At 59.0% G+C, this 21,169-nt stretch overlaps 4 protein-coding genes across 4 annotated transcripts; 3 read left to right on the forward strand and 1 right to left on the reverse strand.

Moving 5' to 3' along the window:
• Positions 1-387: 387 nt before the first annotated feature.
• PSEUBRA_003305 (VPS10) lies at positions 388-4,896 on the forward strand (the record flags this gene model as incomplete). The annotated part of the gene is made up of 1 exon (XM_016436418.1): positions 388-4,896. The coding sequence occupies one exon, from the start codon at positions 388-390 to the stop codon at positions 4,894-4,896; it is 4,509 nt and encodes a 1,502-aa protein (XP_016292131.1).
• A 2,846-nt stretch (positions 4,897-7,742) lies between these two features.
• On the forward strand, positions 7,743-10,523 carry PSEUBRA_003306 (Protein of unknown function DUF4449; the record flags this gene model as incomplete). The annotated part of the gene is made up of 1 exon (XM_016436417.1): positions 7,743-10,523. One exon carries the CDS (start codon positions 7,743-7,745, stop codon positions 10,521-10,523), a length of 2,781 nt encoding a protein of 926 aa, XP_016292132.1.
• A 1,691-nt stretch (positions 10,524-12,214) lies between these two features.
• On the forward strand, positions 12,215-18,319 carry PSEUBRA_003307 (Sec7 domain protein; the record flags this gene model as incomplete). Its single annotated transcript, XM_016436426.2, has 1 exon — positions 12,215-18,319. One exon carries the CDS (start codon positions 12,215-12,217, stop codon positions 18,317-18,319), a length of 6,105 nt encoding a protein of 2,034 aa, XP_016292134.2.
• Positions 18,320-18,544: 225 nt separating this feature from the next.
• On the reverse strand, positions 18,545-20,362 carry PSEUBRA_003308 (Pre-SET domain protein; the record flags this gene model as incomplete). The annotated part of the gene is made up of 1 exon (XM_016436434.1): positions 18,545-20,362. One exon carries the CDS (start codon positions 20,360-20,362, stop codon positions 18,545-18,547), a length of 1,818 nt encoding a protein of 605 aa, XP_016292135.1.
• Between the last annotated feature and the right edge of the window lie 807 nt (positions 20,363-21,169).

Here is a 21,169-nt window from a genome sequence, read left to right on the forward strand (position 1 = left end):
AACCCTTGAGACGAAGCTGTGCACGCGCCCCCTTGTTGCTTCCGTTCTTGACGCTTTCATCATTGTCGTTGTTCCTCGATACCACTTTTCTGGTCGCATCCATCATCCGCACACGGCAAATTCGCCTGCTTAACGACCATCACGATCATCAGCGAGCAAAGGAGGAGCCCCGCCTATCATATCGCCTTGTCAAAGGTCCTCGAACGGCAGACAGACATCTAGCGACTGGAGGACATTGTTTCTGACTCGTAGCGCAGCCGATACGACCGAGCCCGACTCGGCTTGCAAAGGGCATTCATCCCTCACCTGGCACACTGCTGGCCGGATCTGTACCTTGATCTTCGCGGGGAGCCAGGCTCGGTCCGCAGAGGCGACAATCGGCCCACGATGCTTGGTCCAGCTCCTCGCCGCGGCGGGACAAGGCGGATGCTGCTCCTCACCCTCGCAGCCCTCCTCTCAACTCTCCTCCTCCTCCCCGCACTATCCGCAGCAGCAGATCCAGGCGTAACAATAACGCGCTTCGCCCACCTCCCCTCCAAGATCGCCTACTTTGACGATAGCCCCGTTGCGCTCTACCACGATGCCACCGCGGGCATCGTCTACCGTTCCGAGGACGAGGGCAAATCGTGGTCGCCCATCTCGACCTCCTCTGGTAAAGCAGCCATGCTTGTCCCACATCCATACGACAAAAAGCAAGCCTTCATCCTCTCCCGCGAGACCACGCACTGGCGTTCGATAGACCGCGGCAAGACGTGGCAGGAGTTCCTCACCCCCGAACCGCCCGCCACGCGCGCCGGCCCACCGATGGAGTTCCATGCCGACGAAAAGCACTGGGACCACATCATCTTTACGGGCAAGAAATGCTCCCTCTGGACTCCCTGGGGAGGGCGCATCTGCCACGACGAGACGTACTATACGACAAATGCGTTTGCGACGAATCCGGCGAAGCTGTTGGAGTTCGTGATGCACTGCAACTGGGCCAAGTCGAGCAAGGAGATGGAGACCAAGCCCGAGGCGATGCAGCGCATCTTTTGCATCGCATGGGAGGATGGGCAGGAGCAGAGAAGGGCTGCGGGTGGCCATGGAGGCGCGACACGGCTGTTTCAGTCGGACGACTTTTTCAAGACGCGCAAGATGGTTGAGTTGGACATGGGGAGAAATGCGAAGCAGTTTGCTGGGTTGGGTCCGAGCAAAAGGTTCTTGGTGACGGCGTTGAGGGATTCGCAGGGCAGCTCGACCAACGCCGGGACCGAGATGGCGCTGTTCGTGACGCGAGACGGGGACAAGTGGGAGAAGGCCAAGTTCCCGCATGGGAGCGAGCTCAGGGAGAACGCGTATACCGTGGTGGACAGCACCTCGCATAGCATCATGGTCGACGTGGTGGATTCGGTCTACGACAACACAGGCGTGCTGTTCACGAGCGATAGCACGGGCACGCAATTCGTCGAGTCGCTGCGTGGCACCCGCCGAACACCGCAGGGGCTCGTCGACTTCGAGCACTTGGTCCAGATCGACGGCGTGGGCATCGCCAATGTCATGTCGGAAGGCGAAGGCGATGTGCGTTCGGTCATCACCTTCGATGACGGCAGCACGTGGCACACGTTGACCCCACCGGCGACGGATGACCAGGGCAAAAGCATCTGCGACCCCGCCGACACGAAAAACTGCGCCCTCCATCTGTGGTCCGTTTCCGGCAAGACCAATGTCGGCAAGCTCTTCTCGTCCATCGCGCCCGGATTTGTCATGGGCGTGGGCACCGTGGGCAAAGGGCTCAAGGACTACGACGAGTGCGACACGTTCCTCAGCACCGACGCCGGGCGGACGTGGAAGATGGTCAGCCGCGATGCGCACAAGTACGAGTTCGGTGACCAGGGCGATGTGCTCGTCATGGTGGATGACGAGGATGTGACGGACCACGTCTCGTACTCGACCGACTTTGGCAAGAGCTGGAAGAAGCTAAACCTGGGCGTCAAGATGAGGGCCAAGGTGCTGACGACGATTCCGGATAGCACGTCGTTGAAGTTCCTGCTGGTTGGCAGTCAGTCGCGAGGTGAGGCAAGCGGGAAAGAGCGCAACGTGGCGATCTTTTTGGACTTCGCAGAGATGAAGAAGAAGAAGTGCGGGGAAGGGGATATGGAGAAGTGGTACGTGCAGGCGAAGGAGGAGGGAAGCTGTTTGATGGGCCACAAGCAGTGGTACAAGCGCCGAAAGCCGGATGCGGACTGTTTCATCATGGACAAGTTCAACGATCCCGTCGGCAAAGAGGACCCGTGTCCTTGCACCGATGCCGACTACGAATGTGACTTCGGCTTCACCCGGGACACGAAGGGCAACTGCGTGGCGACGGGCAACGAGCATATCCCTGCAGGCGCCTGCACTAAGCCAGATGACACCTACTTGGGATCGTCCGGATTCCGCAAGGTGCCTGGCAACACGTGCGACCCCGCGAAAGGCGTCCGCAAGGACGAAAAGACGCGCAAGTCGTGCAGCGGCAAGAACGCGCCCGAGGTCGGACAGGTGCTGCACAAGTCGATCACCTTCCCCTCGATGGTCGTCGACAAGGTGTACTTCCCCGAGTCATCAAGCGTCCTTCTCCAGCTTGCGGACGGCACGGTCTTCCACTCTCTAAACGATGGCTACTCGTGGAAACAGCTGGCTGTGGACGGCGAACCGACGAATGCTGACGACAGGTTCCTCACCATGGCGCTGCACGCCTACGATGGGAAACGTGGATACCTGGTCACTGCCGGTCAGCGAGTCTACTATACAACTGACCAAGGTGCCAACTGGAACTGGTTCACTGCGCCGCTCCCCGCCAACGGACTCGGCATCGGCGTCCTCGACTTCCACCCTGACAAGTCCGACTATCTCATCTGGACGGGCAGTCGCGACTGCACCTTTTCCACCGGCAAGGACTGCCATGCCGAAGCGTGGTTTTCGGACACCAACGGCGCCAAATGGGAGAAGATCGACTCGTACGTGCGCACCTGCTCGTGGGCGCGCGACAAGAAGCTCAAGATGGATGCGCGCACCATCTTCTGCGAGAGCTACCAGGACAAGCGGGGCAACCAGCGCGACTTTACCGCTGCCAACAAACTCCAGCTGATCCGCGGAGACGATTTCTACCACAAACGCACACGCATCTTCGATGCAATCGTCGGATTCGCCGTCTTCGAGCAGTATCTGATCGTGGCCGAGTACATTGCAACGACTTCGAGTCCCACCCTCAAGCTGCAGGTGTCGCTGAATGGGCGCGACTTTGCCGAGATCCACTTCCCGCCTGGCATGGAGCTCGGCACCAAGGCGTATACGGTGCTGGACTCGGTGACGGACGCCATATTCTTGCACTTCACCACGCACGGCGATGCGGGATCCGAGTGGGGTACGCTGCTGAAGAGCAACTCGAACGGCACCTTCTACGCACAGTCGCTCGACTTTGTCAACCGCAACGAGAAGGGATTCGTCGACTTTGAAAAGATGCTTGGCTTGGACGGCGTAGCCATTGTCAACGTCGTCAGCAATCCCGACGATGCCTCGGTTTCGCGGCACAAGGACCTTGTCACTCGCATCACGCACAACGACGGAGGCCGGTGGAAGTCGATCGTCCCTCCCAGCAGGGACGTGTACGGCCAGCCGTACGAATGCAACCATGTAGGATGTGACTTGCACCTGCACGGATTCACCGAGCGCGACGATCCTAGGGATACGTACAGCAGCCCGTCTGCGGTCGGCCTGATGATGGGCGTGGGCAATGTTGGACGCAAACTGGCCCCGTATCGCGAGTCGGATACATTCTTGACGCGCGATGGCGGCTTCACGTGGGAAGAGGTGCATAAGGATGCGCACAAATGGGAATTCGGCGATCAGGGCTCCATCATTGTGCTGGTCAATGACGAGCAGGCGACGGATACGGTGCTCTACTCGCTCAACGAAGGCATGACCTGGGAGTCGTACTCATTTGGCGACAAGATGCGCATCTCGCAGATCCTCACCGTGCCCGAGGATACGCATCGACGCTTTATCCTGCTCGGCACGCCCAGCGGGGCGGCCACCAAGTCGGTCGCCATCTATCTGGACTTCTCCGGACTCGAATCGCGCAAGTGCGTGCTCAACGTGGCGCGACCCGAAGTGGACGATTTCGAGCTGTGGTCGCCGAGCGAGGAGCGCGCCGAGCAGTGTCTCTTTGGTCGACAAACGTCGTACTACCGTCGCAAACGCCGAGCCGACTGCTACGTGGGCGAGAAGATTGTCCAGCCGCACTCCGTGAGCCGCAACTGTTCCTGCACCGAGGCGGACTTCGAGTGCGAATTCAACCACTACCGCGATGCCAGCGGCAAGTGCGTTTTGTACCCGGGCGTGTCGCCTCTGTCGACGGACGAGGCGAGTCAGTGCTGGGCGGCGGAGAGCGACGGATACTGGTACGAGAGGACCAACGTGCGCAAGATTCCCTACTCGTCCTGCACAGGCGGCACCCGACCGGATCGCGGCACACAGCACGTGTGTAGCAACAGCCTCAAGAGTCACGGCTTCTTCTGGTGGGCGACGGTGATCCTCTGCCCCTTCGGTTTGGCTGGACTGGTGGGCTACTGGTGGGCCAAGAAGCAGTCGAGTGGCGGCGGACTCGGCACGGGTCGCATCCGTCTGCCCGACAACAGCAACAGGCTGTACGGACCGGACTCGGAGCTGGCACAGAATCTGGCGTCGGTGCCAAGGTTTGTGCTGGGCGTGGCGAGTGCAGCATTCGCCCGCTTGCGCGAGGTCGCGTCCGAAAGGATACCCTTCCTGAGCAACAGGGTGAACCGGTCACGCGGCGCCTACGGAGGATATAGACACCTGTCGACGGATGAAGACGCTGCCATGCTACCGGATTTCGAGGAGGACGAACTGGATCGCTGATCTGCCTGCGGGCCAGATCTCAAAAAGGAAGACATGGCGAGCCTCGCCGCTATGTCCGACGACTCATCTTGTATGACTAGCAATACGAACATTTCTCAGAATTAAGTGATCGGGTGGGACGATTCATCTGCCGCGTGGGGTGTTGCGTTGCTGGGGTTGGTCAGCGTGTGTTGTCGGATGGTCGACCAAACAGGTGCGTCGACCCATCAAGGTGTGGCAAAGGACTCCCTTTCACGAGCGTCGAGAGCCACTGCTGGTCCGTTGAAGGTCTCGAACAGCGCCTAGATTGTTGAATCCAGGGTTCGAGGGGTGCTATCCGGCCGCCTAGGGCAAGGGTGTGGTTGGGATCTGAGCGTCTATTTTTGGGTCATTGCCGGCGAGCGTGGCAGTCGATGCTTTGTTTAGGCCAAGCTGAGCGTCGAACCGAAAAGGATACTAAAAATAACACCAACAGAAGCTCGGCGCTTAGCAGAGGACGAAAATATCGACACGATGGCTTGGTTGAAAGCACAAGCAACTCGCAAAAGTGGCTCGCGAAATCAACTGGCGCCGAGTGATTCGCCGCTGCTTGGCCACGAAAGGTACCGAACGTGACTACCCAAGCAGACGTGTTACGGTTGAGCTCGCTCTCAATGTTCGTCGGAGAGATGTCCGCACTGGATCCGCGCAGAAGTTGGTCTGCGGCATAGCTGTGGCCGTTGCACCACAACGAGTCGAAGCAAGACGTGTCACCCGTGCACGGCGGAACATCAATCGATAGATCACCGCGGTGAGATGAAAATGACCGACGGAAGGCTGGATCGTGCGAATCGTGGCTGTCGATCAGCTTGCCGAGCCCGCCGAGAGGAGGTCGGAGTCTGAGATTGAGAAGCCGAGCGTGACAGGCATTTGGACGAGACACGACGATCACCTCGGTTGGGGTCGAGTTGACTTCCACGAGTCGGACGCCGTGTGTTTGATTCATGCGCAACCTAATGAGCCAGCAAGCGAGCTCGAGCCCGGACTGGCGTTGTTTGGTCCCAACGAGCGGGACCCCGGCCACGTAGCTGCATCGTGACGAAGGCCGGTGGCCGGACAATAGAAGGCTGTCGAAGAGGGGTGAGGCACCGTCGTCGCGTTGTCGAGGAGCGGTAATTGGAAGAAGCAACAAGAGGGGATCAGCTGTCAGCCGGGGCTGTCATCGTCATCGCGCATGTACGTCATGCAGCAGCGATTTGGGAAGAATTGGGCAAATGGACCCTCTCTATAAATTATGTTGAACTCGGCTTGTGCTCGTTGCTAAGCAGTCCCTTCAGTCGAATTAAAATGTGGTATGGACAGCGAAACTTGGCCCAGACCTCAGTTCTTCATCTTTTCCTCGGCGTGGCCGAGTGGGCGTGATGACTATTGCCAAGGATGACCATATGTGACTTCACGTCTGTGGCGCCGACTTGTCGGAGCATGCGATCTGGTTGCCATGTGACGAGCCAATGTCCATGCGAAGTGATGTGATAGACGAAGCAAGGGCCGTTCGTCGCCAAAGGGTCCACACCGGGGGCTGAGAGCGAACCTGGAGCGAGTGAAGAGCTAGTCTTCTGATGTGATCATGACCGGCCGATTCGCACCTCTGGCCAGCTGAACCCGGACCGACGCGACTCGCCTGGTGACCAGTGAAGTGTCAAGTCGGGTCGCCCGTGGCAGTCAACCACTCAAAATGTGATGAAGTCGAGGCCATGTCGATCTTGCTGAAACGAAAACGGTGGCAGCCTCCAGAGAAGTCACGCCAGAGATGCAAGAAGCACTGCACCATGTTTGCAGCGGATGTGCTGCGAGGCAGCGATGAGACTCTCGTGGACATGAAGATCGCCCTTGCTTGCAGCTGAAGCGCACGGCCGTTCATACTGCGTTCTGCAAGCATCGTTTTCAATTTCCGATGAATACCTCCACATTTCTCGATTTTCATCCCTTCTTTCGGGCCCCCCTGCGCTGTGATTTCCCATTTTGGCCAAATATCCGAATAAAAATACAAAAATCGATCTGGCTCGTCAGCGAGACTGTGCTCTGCCAGCGCTCAACTTCACACCGCTTCGAGAATTGAACTCATTCATTTTCGAAGCCTCGGGTCGGACGCCGACGCTGCCCTCACTACGCCACATATCCGCCAGTGTGACCAAGCTTCGCAGGTAGACTTTCAACCTACACCCTTTCCAAGCAAAAGTGGAATGACGCATTCGCACACCGTTTTCGACGACACCGTTCCAGTGCCCTTCCCTTTCTCCTCTCCCGTGTGGACCATTGTGTGTATGACTGTCATTGCATGGAGCCTTCCAGCCTGGCGGCCTGTCCGACAAAGGCTGACAATGAGCCAATGTCTGTGCGCTCGTGCCGAAACGAAAGGAGCTTTGGGAGCCCTCGTGGATGGTGCTGCAAGTTGATGCCATTTCGAGGGTCAAGCTTGGATCGGCTCGTCATAGCGCCTCGTGCCAACGCAGTTCGCTGCCGTTCAGCCTCTGCCTCTCTCCGTCAGTGTCCACAGTCCGCTCCTTGGCTGACTGAGGCTTTCCTAGAGTATATAGGTCTAAGCGAAATCCATCCTCGTTCGTCGTGGATCTTCTCCAACTACCACACATACCAGATACCGTTGATACCAGTTTGCACAGATACCCTATCACTATCTGTCCATCCCACCACCAACACCTTCATCCCACATCGCACACCTGTCTTGGTTCACTGCGATCTAATTCCTCTTCCGTTGCACGCAACGCATAATCTCGATCGATCGTCTGTCGACCCGATTCTGCTTCGCCTCGCGCCCAAACTTCATCTTTCTCTATTTCAAACTCTCGACGTAGTCTACATTCGCCACCATGTCGACCGTTCCTAAGGCTGTCAGCCAGGTTTCCAACAACCCTGCCGGCAACTCCGTTGTCTCGGCCACTGACTCGAAACAGAAGCAGGCCGATGTCGACCGCTCGATGCGCTTCTTTGGCGTCATCCAGGCTTTCCGCGAGGGTCGCTACCCCGACAACGCGCAGATCGACGACACGCTCAAGTACACGCTCGCTAATAGCCCCGTCGACACCAGCAAGCTCTCCCCCGATGGAAAGAAGCTGATTCAGGACATCCGCGAGCTCATCGAGACCGCCCGCCAGGTGGTCGTCAACAAGAACGGCGAGGAGGAGTTCCAGAACTTCCTCTACGCTACCCGCAAGGCCGATGTCGCCAACAACGTCAACGTCAAGGCTCCCATCACGGGCGCCGACGCCAAGAAGGATGGCGAGACCGCCGCCGAGGCCCTGCGCACCCTCGTCACCCTCTTCCTCCGCAACGGCGAGCTCCGCAAGATCGTCCAGGACCTCGGCTTCATCGGCCGCGACATGTTCGCCGACGGTGCTGCCAAGGCCGCTGAGGCCGCCCGCCCCGACGAGGAGAAGCTCAACAGCGTCGACCAGCCCGCTCCGGACAACGAGTTCCACGACGACATTCCTGATCTGCTCAAGAAGAAGGAAGAGGCCAAGGGCGACGCCCAGGCTACCGCCGAGCAGGCCAAATCCGAGGGTGCCTCCCACGCCCAGGACGTCCAGAACGCCGTCGACCCCAACGCCAGCAACGAGCAGAACAAGGCTGCCGTTGCTGAGGTTGCCAAGCAGAAGGCCCAGCTGCTCGCCGACAAGATCCCCCAGAAGCACAAGGACCTCGCCAAGGAGCAGTCCGAGAAGGCTCAGAACTACCTCAAGGAGAAGTTCCCCGAGGAGCGCCGCGACCAGTTCTACTACCGCCTCAAGAAGGTCGTCGTCGAGTGCCAGCGTCACAAGGACTACCAAGACGCCATGGACCACTTCCTCAACTTCTTTGAGCAGTACAAGGGTCACGCTACCCACATTGCTGACCAGTCGGCTCAGAGCGCCCAGAACGTTCGCTCCGAGGGCAATGTTGCTACCGCCGAGACCACTTTCCGTCGTCTGATCGAGCGCTTCGCCAACGGTGCTCCCACCCAGCCCATCATCGACGCCGTCAACCAGATCTACACCGACGTCGCCAACGACCCCGAGCTCAAGCAGTGGTTCAGCCGCCTCGACACCTACGTTCGCAAGTGTCTCCAGGAGCCCGGTTTCATCATGAAGGATGAGGCCAACACCCAGGCGCGCCAGCTCACCGAGTCCGGCAAGAAGTTCTTCGTCGCTGCCGAAGGCCGCGACCAGGGCAAGTACGTTCCCCACAAGGACGCTCTTTTCCGCGAGGTGACCCACTTTGCCAAGGCCATGAACGCCGACCCGCTTAACCGCAAGCTCGGCGACAACGTCCAGCAGATCACCAAGGACCTCTTCCTCAACTCGGAGGGTGGCCTCACCTTCAAGCCTCACCTCTGGAGCGACATCCGCGACCCCATCCTCCCCGAGCTGCTCAGCCACGTCGGCCTTGTTCCCCTGCCCCGTATCGAGTACACCGACAAGCAGGTCGACCTGGTCATTGAGAACCTCGCCATTGACCTGCTCAACATCCTCCCCTCGCAGACCGAGATGGATATCCGCAACCACTTCCAGCTCTCGCAGTTTGACAAGCTCGGTGACAGGCACCAGCACTCGTTCAAGCTCACGCTCCACCAGATCCAGACCGACATGCGCGATGTCCACTTCTTCTTCAAAAAGAAGATGGGCTTCCCCAAGCTCAACGAGCGCGGTACCGCCGACGTCTTCTTGGGTGGCAAGGGTCTCACTGTGACCGTTCACCTCGAGGCCGAGAACGCTCCTCGCGGCAGGAAGGCTCGCCACATCTTCACCGTCAAGCAGGTGGTCGCCAAGGTGGACAAGCTCAAGTTTGCCATCCGCGACAGCAAGCACGACACGCTCATCAAGGTGCTGCGACCCCTCGCCACCGGTATTATCAAGAAGGCCATCTCCAAGGCCGCCGAGCAGGGCATTCGCAACGGTCTCGAGGACCTCGACCGTCAGCTCATTGAGCTGCGCGACCGTATCGAGCGCAACAAGCAGATCGAGGGCAAGGGTGTCGGTGACGCTTTCAAGGACACCTTCGCCAAGAACAAGGACGAGAGCAAGCCGAGCGATGGTACCTTCAAGCTCGCCACCTCAAAGCGCAACTCGATCCTTCCCAACCTCGGCCACCCCGATGGATGGGTGCAGAAGATCGACGAGAAGGACGCTGCCGCCAAGGCCGCTCCCGCCAACGCCAGCAAGGCGTGGTACTCGCCTGCCTTTACCATTGTGCAGCCCGGCCAGAAGGACCCTCGCAACACCGCTTCGGCCAAGAGCCAGAACCTCGGCCCCTCGCCTAGCAGCGCCGGTGCTGGTGCTGCTGGTGCTGCTGGTGCCGGTGCTGCTGCTGGTGCTGCCGGCCTTGCTGGCGCTGGTGCTGCTGCTGCTGGTGTGCAGAGCGTATCGAACGCTGCTGCCCAGGGCGCTGGCCAGCCCGGCCAGACCGCCTCGGCCTACTCGACTCAGAACGGCACCCACGCCCCCGGTGCTATCGTTGCCGGCACGGGTGCCACTGCCATCAACGCGCCCGGCACCACGGCTGCTGCTCACGACGAGTCGTTGACGGCCAAGGCTGCGCCTGCGATCAGCGGCGCCGAGATCTCGCAGCCAGCACAGCCCGTCAACCCTGCTTACGAGCAGGGCCGCATTGGCTAAATATCCCAACCCAACATGGTGAAAAGGGACTCGCCCTCGGCTAGGAAGCTGAGGATCGAGTCTTGAAACCTTGATACCGATGTCTGCGTTCGTATATACCCGCGGTTCCGCAATACCTTCCTCCTCCCTCAACTGCGCCATTCGGCGGCGTCCTTCCGTCGTTTCTGCTTTTAATCCTGTTGCTCGCTCTTCATCACTTGTGGTAGAGAGGTGAAGGCGGCGAGTAACAATCGAGATCGAGCGGGAAATGGCGATCCGACGCTGTCGCAACTGGTGGTCATCTCTCTGCACTTGCTAATGGATGTCATGAAACTCTCTCTTGAAGATGTAGGGTCAGTGGACTTGGGTGCAGGGCTTTTTGGTTGGCAGTCGCCTTGCCCCTCCAGTCACGAGGTCAACGGCTGTCTATCTTCATGTGCTGCCCCTTGTCCATCCTTTTCTCTTCACCAATATATGCCCCATCTTGTTGATATCCAATGTGTCTGACCAAATCATGACCGTCATAACCTGAGCCGCACGAAGAGCCTGCTACGATGTCAACGGGCGATGTTCTCGACGAAGTTTGACATGCCCAAGACTTGGAGATTGCGTTGCGGTAAAAATTGAGCGAGCAAAAACACCACCGAAAATCAGGGTCGAAAAATGATTCTTACTCGCGCCTACCGCCGGCTTGTACCGACGCTGTCAAGGTCGTCGCAATCGGAACGCTGATCCGACGAGGGTCAACTGACCTTTCGCCTGTGTTGCTGACTGATTAGATGGCTTCGCTTATGGTCAAGCGTGGGAATTGGATGAATGAACAGCCCTGCCTAGCCTCGGAACCGTGCCGAAAGATGTTCGGCTTTGCCGCTCGACTTGTGTTGCTCTCTCTGTGTGGGTGTTGGTGTTCCGCGGCGCAGCACTCAACGGGCGCGTCAAATTCAAGGCTTTGTGCCTGCTGAGCTGTGAATTTGTGGAAGAAAAGGCGGAAAAGTCAGATTTCGAGCTCAGCGCCGAGACAGACACACGCACAGCCGAATGCACGGACAAGCGAGCAAGCACTTTCCTGGAAACCCTTTCAAAGATATCAGTCCCTACTTGCTACAGTCACATACACACCATCCTCACAGCTAGCACATGCGCAAGAAGCGACAAGGTTGGCATCCTTGACCAGTCTCTCTACCAGCAGCAGCGGTAGCAGCACTTGCATTCTCGCACGCACGCACACACACAATTGCATCGATACCCGTCGCTCCTCTTTCGCTCAAGCGCACGCATCTACCAACCATACTCAGGAGTCACAATCAGCTTCTTTTCGGTCAGCAGTCTGCGAGCTCGCCGATCAACATCTTTCAACCTCATTCGATCTCCATCTTGCAGCTCAAGCGGTACTCTCTCGACCGTTCCGAACAAGAAACCACCTCTTGCGTTTCAGCATCCCTCTGGACTTAGCATTGTCGGAGCGCTCAGCGGCTCGGCGCACGCATCCAGCCTCGACATCCGACCAGCTCCTCATCGTCCGTCATCCACACGATCCTTCCTCCTTCGACTATGCTGCTGATGCGATAGAAAGGTCGCGAAGCGGCTACATTTGATCATCGTAAGGTGAGGCGACGTCAGCAGACCTTTGTGGAGCTTCGATACCCATCATCGGGAATACCATGATGCAAGCCTCGACATCTTCAGGGCACTCCGCAGCTGGGCCTTCAAACATGGTCGATGCTAGTTCAGCGCTGAGCCGGCAGGGCTCGGTGGCCCGTACCAACGCCATTGCCATGCTCAGGCGTGCAGCATCACAAAGAGAGACCAAGGCAAGAGCAGAAACGCCTGTCGTCCCCGGAGCTTTTCCAACCGAGTCGAGTCCGCCTTTAGCCAGCAGTGGCTTTGCAACGTCTCTCAATCATTCGACGACCGATGTTGGTCAGCAGTCACAGCCAACGTCCACGAGCTATCCAGAAACCGGGCCAGGACACAATTGGACGTCTGCGAAAGATCCGCAATCGGGCGACACACATCATCTTGATCCTTATCCTGTCGACAACGCGGCCGCTTCCACCTCAGCACTGCCACCACAAGCCATGCTTACGGCTCCATCACCCAACGACTCCATCGAGCGCTCTCGATCTCCCATGTTCCTGCAAGACCGTTCCAACCCTCGCACCTTCAATCGCTCTCCGTTGCCCTCCTTGGAGCAGCTTCGAGCCCGCATCCTACTCGAACGAGAATCTGCAGGACTGCAAAGAAGCGCTAGCACCAGCGCTGCCAGTCAGGCCGCACGTGCCTACGCTCTCGAGAAGCTCCTCGGCAACAGCGGCTCCGACGTCTTCTATGATCACACCCCTGACGGCACTCTGATCGGTCGCGGCGCTGCGACACCGTCGCCGACTCGCATGTCCGGCCCCGACAACGACACAACCGACATGGCGTCCGACGACGAGTCTGCACACGAAACCAGGCTCAAGCGACAGTCGGTCAAGAATCGACCTTCGCTCCGAAGGAGCCGTACCATCAACGGCCTCACTGCCATGGCAGAAGCGCAGAACAAGGCCGATTTCGTCCAAGGCGTCTTTCTCGCTGTCCCCGGTCCTGCATCCAAGCGCATCTCTCGCATTCATCAGCGGCGTGTTGAGCGTCAGAGCATGCTCAAGCCGGCTTCCTCCACACCCACCGAAGTACCCGTACCAGAAGAGACTGTCCAAGAGGCCGATTCACCGCCCGCTTCCATCGCAGAAGCAGCGTCGAGCCTATCGCGTCAACAGTCGCAACGCCAAATTGCGAGGACAGAGATGATGCGCAAGCTCAGCACCAGAGGCCGAGGCACTGCCACATCAGCAGCTCAGCCAGCCTCGGATCAGACTCAGGGTTCAGGTCTGGCGACCATCGCACCCGCACCAGGCGCTCGCCTGCGATTGCCACAAGTCATCACCAACTCTCCCGCCGTCGACGAGAGCATCAGTCCCGTAGGTGTCGTCATTCGACCGCCATCGTCTCCGATCCCACCGCCTATTTCGCGTCTGGATGCGCTCGCTTCACCAACACCTGCTCCGACGTTCCGTCAAGCTCTCAGCCCGGCAAGCGCAGCAGGAATGACCGCTCAGACCTTTGCTGCTGCCTCTCCAGATACGCCACAGCTAGACGTGACATCAGCAGGCCTGAAAGCCTCGTCCTCGGATGCGTCCCTTGCGTCGCATTATGCACACAGCATCGCTACCAATGCCACGGCTCGTCATATCCAAGAACGGAACCGTGAAAGCGCCATGGCGCGTCTCAGTAACGAGGACAGCTTTGCGCTCGAAGCCTCGCCGTCGGTCCCGTCCACTTCCATCGACACCGACGCGGCGCAGAGCTCTCTTGACAGGGCAATGGGCAGGTATCTGGTGAACGAAGATGACGGCGACGTGACGATGCAGGCTTCCTCGACACAGGGTGGCTATCATTCCGAGGACGATGGTGTTCACGTCGACCTCAGTAGTGATTCTTGGAGGAGGCGTCGGGCAGGCCTCGTTGGTCTCGGATTGGACGCAGCAGGAGCGGATCCGGAGCAGGCAGATCTAGTGCAGCCGCGGGTGCTAGTCGAGGAACACACTGGATGTCCACCGACCCAGGCATCCGGACACGGCGAGTCCGAGCGCGTCTCGGAACTACGGCAGTCCCTGTCTCGACTCAACGTGCAGCAGCCAGCATCCCAAGACCTTCTCTCCAGTCCTGGATCCTACACAGATCAAGAGTCCATGGAGGACGACGCCTTCTATCAGCTCTACTCACCTGCTACAGGCGCCGATGACGAAGAGGACGGTAGCGACGAAGCCGACGATGACGAGGTTGGCCTACCTGAGAGAGATCAAACTTCGAAGGCTGGCGATACGCCTCACTACCCTGCTTCGGTCGAGCCGGACAGCAGCCGTCGCGTCGATGCTGCGGTCGCGCAAAATGCTGGATTCTCGTCGAAAGATGCTAGTCCCAAGCATGTACAGCTTTCACACGACGCTGCGGATTTCCCCACGACACCGCCTCAACGTCTCTTCCATCGTAGCGTAGCCAGTGTGCCAATCGACCCTTCTCCCAGCACCGAGACCGAATTCGGCGAGACGCGCAGAACGCCTTGGATGGGCGCAAGCCCTGGCGGGTTCAACTTGCCACTGCGTCTCTCTAATTCGTTGATGTCGTCAGCACACACAATGTCGCCGGACTCGCCAAGCGGAGATCAGAGCCATTCCACGCGCGGTCTGGCCGATGCCCGCAAGACCAGGGGCGACTGGCCAACGTCGATCGCTAGCAGCGGGACCCTTCAGTTCGGGAGGGAAAGTTCGGAGAGCCGTCGCGAAGGAGACGCCCGTCAGAGGTCATTCGAAGAGGGAAGGCACTTTCAAGCCGGGCCTGCCATTGGCTCGCCTTTGATGGAGGTATCTGAGGATGAGGCGATGACGGAAGCAGATCAGCGCAGTCGACAGTCAGTGGGCACGACCACAACCAACGGGCGGTTGTCGGACTTCGAGATTCTCAACGTTACGAGCTTGCACGCAAACCCTTCTTCACGGGCTCAAGAAATGCTCGGTTCCAGCTTTGTAGCCAAGTACGGCGACGACCTGGACCAAGATTCTCAGGATTCCGCTCCAATAGGCGTATATCGCGGCGGCAATCTGCTGGTCCCCGCAGCTCGCCAATACGTTTCGTCGTCTAACACCAGCAGCAAACTCTCAATTACTGACCTGAACGATGCTGACGGAGAGGTGAACGACGACTACCTCCGCAAGGTCGATCGCATCGCGGACGAGCTTGGAAAGCTGGCTCGCACAAATCATCTTGCAGGCTCAAACGAAACATCTCCCGGAAGCACGTCGGCGTCACGTACAATCGCCATGCCGTCAGCCCCGAAGCTCGAGCGCAGTAACACGAGCGGTAGCCGCTTCACGGAGCACATGTCGGTCTATTCGATCAGCCACTCACAGCGTCCATCGGCAGATCTCTCAGCCCTGGCTGCAAACGAGAAGCTGCATCCGTTTCCCGGGCTGGCCCTTGCGAGCCCGGTGCAGAGTCAGGATGGGTTCAGTCACATGACCGTTGCGCCAGCGCTTGCTTCTCCGGCACCCACGGGTCCACCAGTACCGCCAAAGTCGGGCCACTCGGACAACCCGGACTCGCCATTGGCAGCTGCCGCTTCGAAGGGCGACCAGGAGGCCAACGGCAAGCAGCTGGGCCTGTTCTCATCGATACGCCGCAAGGCGTCGACTCTGCGAAGGACGCCTTCATCCGCCAAGGAAAAGGATGGGTCGAGCTTCTGGGCTCGTCGTGCAAAAAGAGAGGAATCGCCAAAGCTACCGACCGAAGCCACTTTCATTTCGGCACCCATTCTGACGGATGCGACGCCAGGCCCCGCTGCAACTGCTACACAGCCTCTCGCCACCGTCGACGTTTCACACCTTGGTGCGTCCAATGAATTGACTCAGCGCGAGCGGGACCATGACGCCACATTCGAGCATCGATTGCCCGGCAGACAGTGGACGGACAAGGCGGCCGCACAAGCCGACCTGCAACGCAATGCATCCATCTCATCCATGGCTAGTGGTCGGAATCGGACTGAACTCTACGACGTCACAGCGGATCCCGACAGCTCATCGTCGTCCTCTCATTACCCTGAGAACGCGACAAGATTGCTGGCTCCAAGCACGGAAGCCATGATCCACCGCTACAGCCGCATGCTGTCAATCGCTGGCCCGAGTCAGACAGTCCCCGGAGCAACACCAGAGGATATGCGAGATCCACCGCGCAAACTGCTCGCATCCGACCCCGTCTTCCAGGTCATCAGCGCGACAACCATCAAAGATCGATACCTTTTTCTGTTCAGCGACATTCTAGTCATCGCAAAGCCCGTCGCCGCTCCTGGCGCCGAAATCGGCCAGACGTTGGGCAAGATGAAGCAGGCGGCGGTCCTGCCTTCGCTGTCATGGAAGTTTAGCGTCAAGAACATCCTCGAGCTGCATCGACTAAAGGTCAGCGTCACGAGCAACACACGCACGTCGTCAGCCAAGACTCGCGCCCAGAACCCAGTCCTTTGGGGCTTCGTCTCGCACTTTAGCAAGCATCCGGATGCCGCCGTGCGGGCACTCGTCGCCAAGACGGGCTTGGAACCCACGCCTGCATCCATCGCGCAGCTTCTGTACCAGACTCCAGAACTCGACCGACACGATCTGACGCAGTACCTCACCCACCCATCGCGACGAGAGATCCTCAAGGCGTACGTCTCGCAGCATCGCCACGTCGGCGTGTCCATCGAGTCTGCGCTGCGCACCCTGCTGCTCGACCTGCGCTTCCCCACCGACCTCGACGCGTTCGAGGCGCTGCTGATGCACTTTGCGCAGAGCTGGACGCAGCACAATGCCTCGATGATCAAGCCCACCTTCACCGCCCAGATTGCGTCCGACCTGGTGTTTGCGATCATGGCGCTCAACGATGCGCTGCACACCGACTCGCCCGCTGGTCCTGCCTCGGAGACGGCGCCGAATTTCCCGCGTCCTGCAACGGTCGACACACCTGGTCTGTTCAGCGCGCCATGCCCGGAGCTATCCAAGGCCGATTTTGTCAGCGTCTTCCGCCAACACGACCCACACGAAGTCCTATCGGACCGTACACTCAGCCGCATCTACCTGTCCATCCGCTCGGAACCGCTCGTGCAGGCGTTGGACCGGTTCGAGCCGCGCTTCGCCATCCGCGTCAAAGATGGCAAACTCCCTACACGTCTGACGTACGCGCAACCCGCCGAGCCCGTAACGCTCGTGATCCCCGCTCCGGACCCCGATCTGGCCATCCGCCTCTATGCGCAGGATATGACGTTCGAGCCGCCCATCCTGACCTTTGCGGGGTCGAACGAGGCGAGTTTCACCATGTGGACCAAGACGCTCGGGCCAAAGCAGGTGGTGTTCGTTCGCGCGGGTCGAAATGCCCGCTTCTACGGGGGAACGGAGGTCGATGTTGCGGACACGAGCGATTCGCCGCTGCCGCGGAGCTTCAATGTCACCGTTGAGCGCGCGTTTATGAAGCACAGCTTTACGCTTTCTTCCCCCGCCTCCTGGGCGGGTGGGAGCGAAGAACGGTTCATGTTTAGCTTCGAGAGCGGGGACAAGGCGGAGAGCTGGGTTCAGGCGATCCGGGGCCAGGTGGAGGCGTGTATCAAGCAAAAAGCGATGCGGGGTCCAGTGGGGAGGGCGACGGAGATGGCGAGTCTGCAGGTGCTACGAGACACACTTGTGGCGACGGAAGAGGGTGGGCAGCAGACGGGATTGACGCGGGCGATGACGGTGGGTCGGGGTGCAGTGCCTGCGAGTGCTTCGTTGCGCGCACCAGCGATGCTGGATCGTGCGGCGTCGACGTCGCGCCACTACTATGCGCCGTCTGGCGTTGGCAGGCATGAGAGGGAGCTGCTCATTCCGCCTTCCACGTCGTCGGCAAACACGAGTAACGCTAGTGCGGGCGAGACACGGTCGCATACCAAAGGCTCCGCTTCGCTCTCGCTCTACCCGCCCTCGACGGCGGTGACGAGGCTGGGCGTGGCCAACGCCAGCGGCATGGCGAGGAGCAACTCGGCGCGCTCGGCCAGCAGCCCGCATTCTCCACTCTCGCCTTTGCCCCCGATGGGCGGTGCGTCCGCAGAGACTGCCAGTATTGGAGAGTCGAGCGTGAGCGGAGGGAGGACGGGCGCGGGAGATGGCGACAAGACGCTGCAGGGCACCCAAATCGTCAGCATCGCCCGACTCAACTCGCTGCTCGTGCGCGTTGTGGCTCATCATCAGGCACAGCAGGCGCAGCAGCAGCAAATCTAGCATCAGCATCAGCATCAATCAATTCATTTGGTGGGACCCGAATTTGGAGGTCCACGCTCAATTCCCAAACCCTCTGCTCTGTCGTTTGTGGCAGGATGATGGATCGTGACATTGAGAGAACATGCACGAAAGACTCCGGTGCAGCGTGTGAATCGCATGATGCTGAAGCAAGGACGAGTATGCTAGTTGGGCGCCGGAGGACGGGAACGGACGAGACGCTCGGCTTTAGAACACGCGACCGGTGCAGTTCGCAGCGCCGCACTTGCATTTGATGTTCAGGAATCTTTCCTTTGCCGGATTGATCGCAGCGGCTGCACCGTCGGCCTCGGTCGCCGTGATCGCAGCTTCGGTCTCGGCACCAGGTCGGGTCGAGGGCGGGTGGATCATGGTTGGCTTGGCCCTCGCACGACCTTTGGCAGGGCTCTGTGGCGCCGAAGCGGCGATGGCAACGTCGACTTCATTCGAGCCCATGTCACCGGCATAGCTGAAGCAGAGCTCTTCGCCCGGTGCAATCTCCCGAAGCGTGAAGAAGGCCAAGAGGGGTCGCATAAGCGAGGCGTTATCGGTGTAGACCGGGACGTGACAAATGTTGGGATCGCAAGAGTGGTTGAAGAAGCGCGTGTGGTTGCCCCAGAGCGCAGAGTCGACCGTCACCATGCGCTCATCCTCCATGTTGGATCGCTCCACGGCCATCCTTCGAAGGTCGTTCTGCTCCGTTGTGCCGAGCTTGAGGAAAATCCAGGCAGGGTGGTCGAAATCTCGATCAGGATGGTAGGGATCGTCCATCTTGACTTCGGGATTCTTTTGAGAGTGCTTTTTGCGTGTGCGTCGAGCTTTGTCGAGAGCCCATTGGTACGCATCGTTCTTGGCGCGTGCGAAAATGCGTCCATCCTCTGGACCAGGGGGCAATTTGTCCCTGACACGGACTTCAGCATCATATAGATTGTCTTTGACGGGGTGCCCAGCCTCGAGGAAATTCCAATAATCTTCGTAGATCTCGATGGCATCGGCGGCCTTGGTGACGAGGTCTACCAGCTTGAGCTTGTTGGCATTGTTACCACGGTAGTCGTTGAGCTCTCCTTTCTCGGCGAGGTCCTTCTCGATGATCTGACGGGTGAGGTGGACCTTGATAATGTGACTGTCGACATTTTGCAGGTACGTGGTGCCGAGCTTTTGGTCGTAGACTCCGGCGCGTCTCTCTGCTTCCGTGTCATTGAGAAGCTCGCCGCCATAGGCGCCCACGAAGGTTCGCTCTGGAATGATATCAAGTGCCTTGATGCCCCAGCCTTTCTCTTTCGTCTTGACGAAGGCGAGACGAGCCTTTTTGCCCTTCTGTACGACTCGATTTCGGCAAGAGGAGGAGCAAGAGCACGATTTGTTGCACTCGAAGATGGGCGTGCCGAGGAGGACGTTCTTGTCGATGCTGCCGTCCTTGAGGTAGACAAAGTCGCGGCGTGCCGCCCCTAAATCTTCATCGTCCGAAGCATTCTTTGTGTCGTCGGAAGAGGCAAACATCCTCTGATAATGTCCGCCTTGGTACGGATAGCAGTCAGCAGCCCGACGCAGGCATGCGCAATTGCGCGGATCACATACGTCGTCTTCGCAATCGCAACCAGCCATGGCGCACAGCTCGTCAGTGATCTCGTAGCCGTTGACCTTCGGCTCCGCAGGGATCTGGGAGACCGGTGCTACGGATGGATCGCAAAGATAATTATCGGTCCAGATAAAATCCCAAGGAGGAATCACATCGCCGAGATCCTTTGGTTCCGGATTTTGTATGGCAAGCCCGTCCATGCCGGTCTCCCACTCCATGACCCAGCACGAAAAGAATTCGACCAAACGTAGCACTTCGTACTCTGGGAACCACTGGGGCTTATCGTCGTCGGACGCCAGCTTGAGCTGGAATGCCTGACCCACGTCGGCGGAACGCACGCGCTGAAGAAAGCGCGGGTCAGAGCGAAGCCTGGAAAGGGCCTTAATTTCTGGGCTCGCGAAGGTGACGGGCTGGCTGGATTGACCATTGCGATCACCGACATCTCGCATCTCCTCGTCTCTGATGATTGACTGAGTCGTCCTTGACGATGAGGCCGACGGACCAGTCGCAGATGGCGACATACCGATCCACTCGAATCAGGAGACTGACCGACCTGGTTTCAGCGCGGATGGCTCGTTCGATGACGAGCGGAGAGAGCTTGCTGCGATAGTTGCGAGAGCTGCGAGAGCTGTGTCGAGCTGACCTTGCTTGAATGGTTGCGCAACTTCGAGAGACAAGGCTGCTTTGATGGAGCGGGAAGGAGATGTGAGCGAGAGGATCGAAGAGAGCAGCCGATAGTGTTGTATGGAGAGAGGAGGGGAGAGGAGCCGACTAGCCACAAAGTGGCCGAGTACTCATACACGAGTGCTGCGCGGGGAAGTCGATGACCAATGGCTGCGCCGGCGAAGGCTCGTGCACGGTGCAAGTGCTGAGCAAACGTTTGCGCCGAGCAGTCTCGGTGAGCGAAGCTGATGGGCGGGATCGAGACGTCCGTAGGGTGCTCCGACGAGGCGTTTGCGCTGAGTAAGGCTGTGAGAAGGGCGTGCCGATGAGCCTAGCTGTTGAGTCGAGGGTCTGGCTGAGTTGCGGTATGACTTGAGCGGGACCTGGCCGAAGCGCGGAAGTGGGCGTGGGAAAGCTTATCGTGTGAGTCGCGGGATGAAGTGGCTGGAAGGAAGCCTAGCAGGTTGTGACTTGTGAAGAGTTTCAATGTGATCTCAGAGAGGAAGACGATGCTCGAAGCGCAACTCTAAAAAGTGTTGGTCTTCCGCTTCTTCGCAGCCAGGGTTCAACGGCGCAGCGTGAGAAGTCGAGCA

The sequence above is a fragment of the Kalmanozyma brasiliensis genome (assembly GCF_000497045.1).
Source record: "Kalmanozyma brasiliensis GHG001 unplaced genomic scaffold PSEUBRA_SCAF21, whole genome shotgun sequence".
Taxonomy (NCBI): domain Eukaryota; kingdom Fungi; phylum Basidiomycota; class Ustilaginomycetes; order Ustilaginales; genus Kalmanozyma; species Kalmanozyma brasiliensis.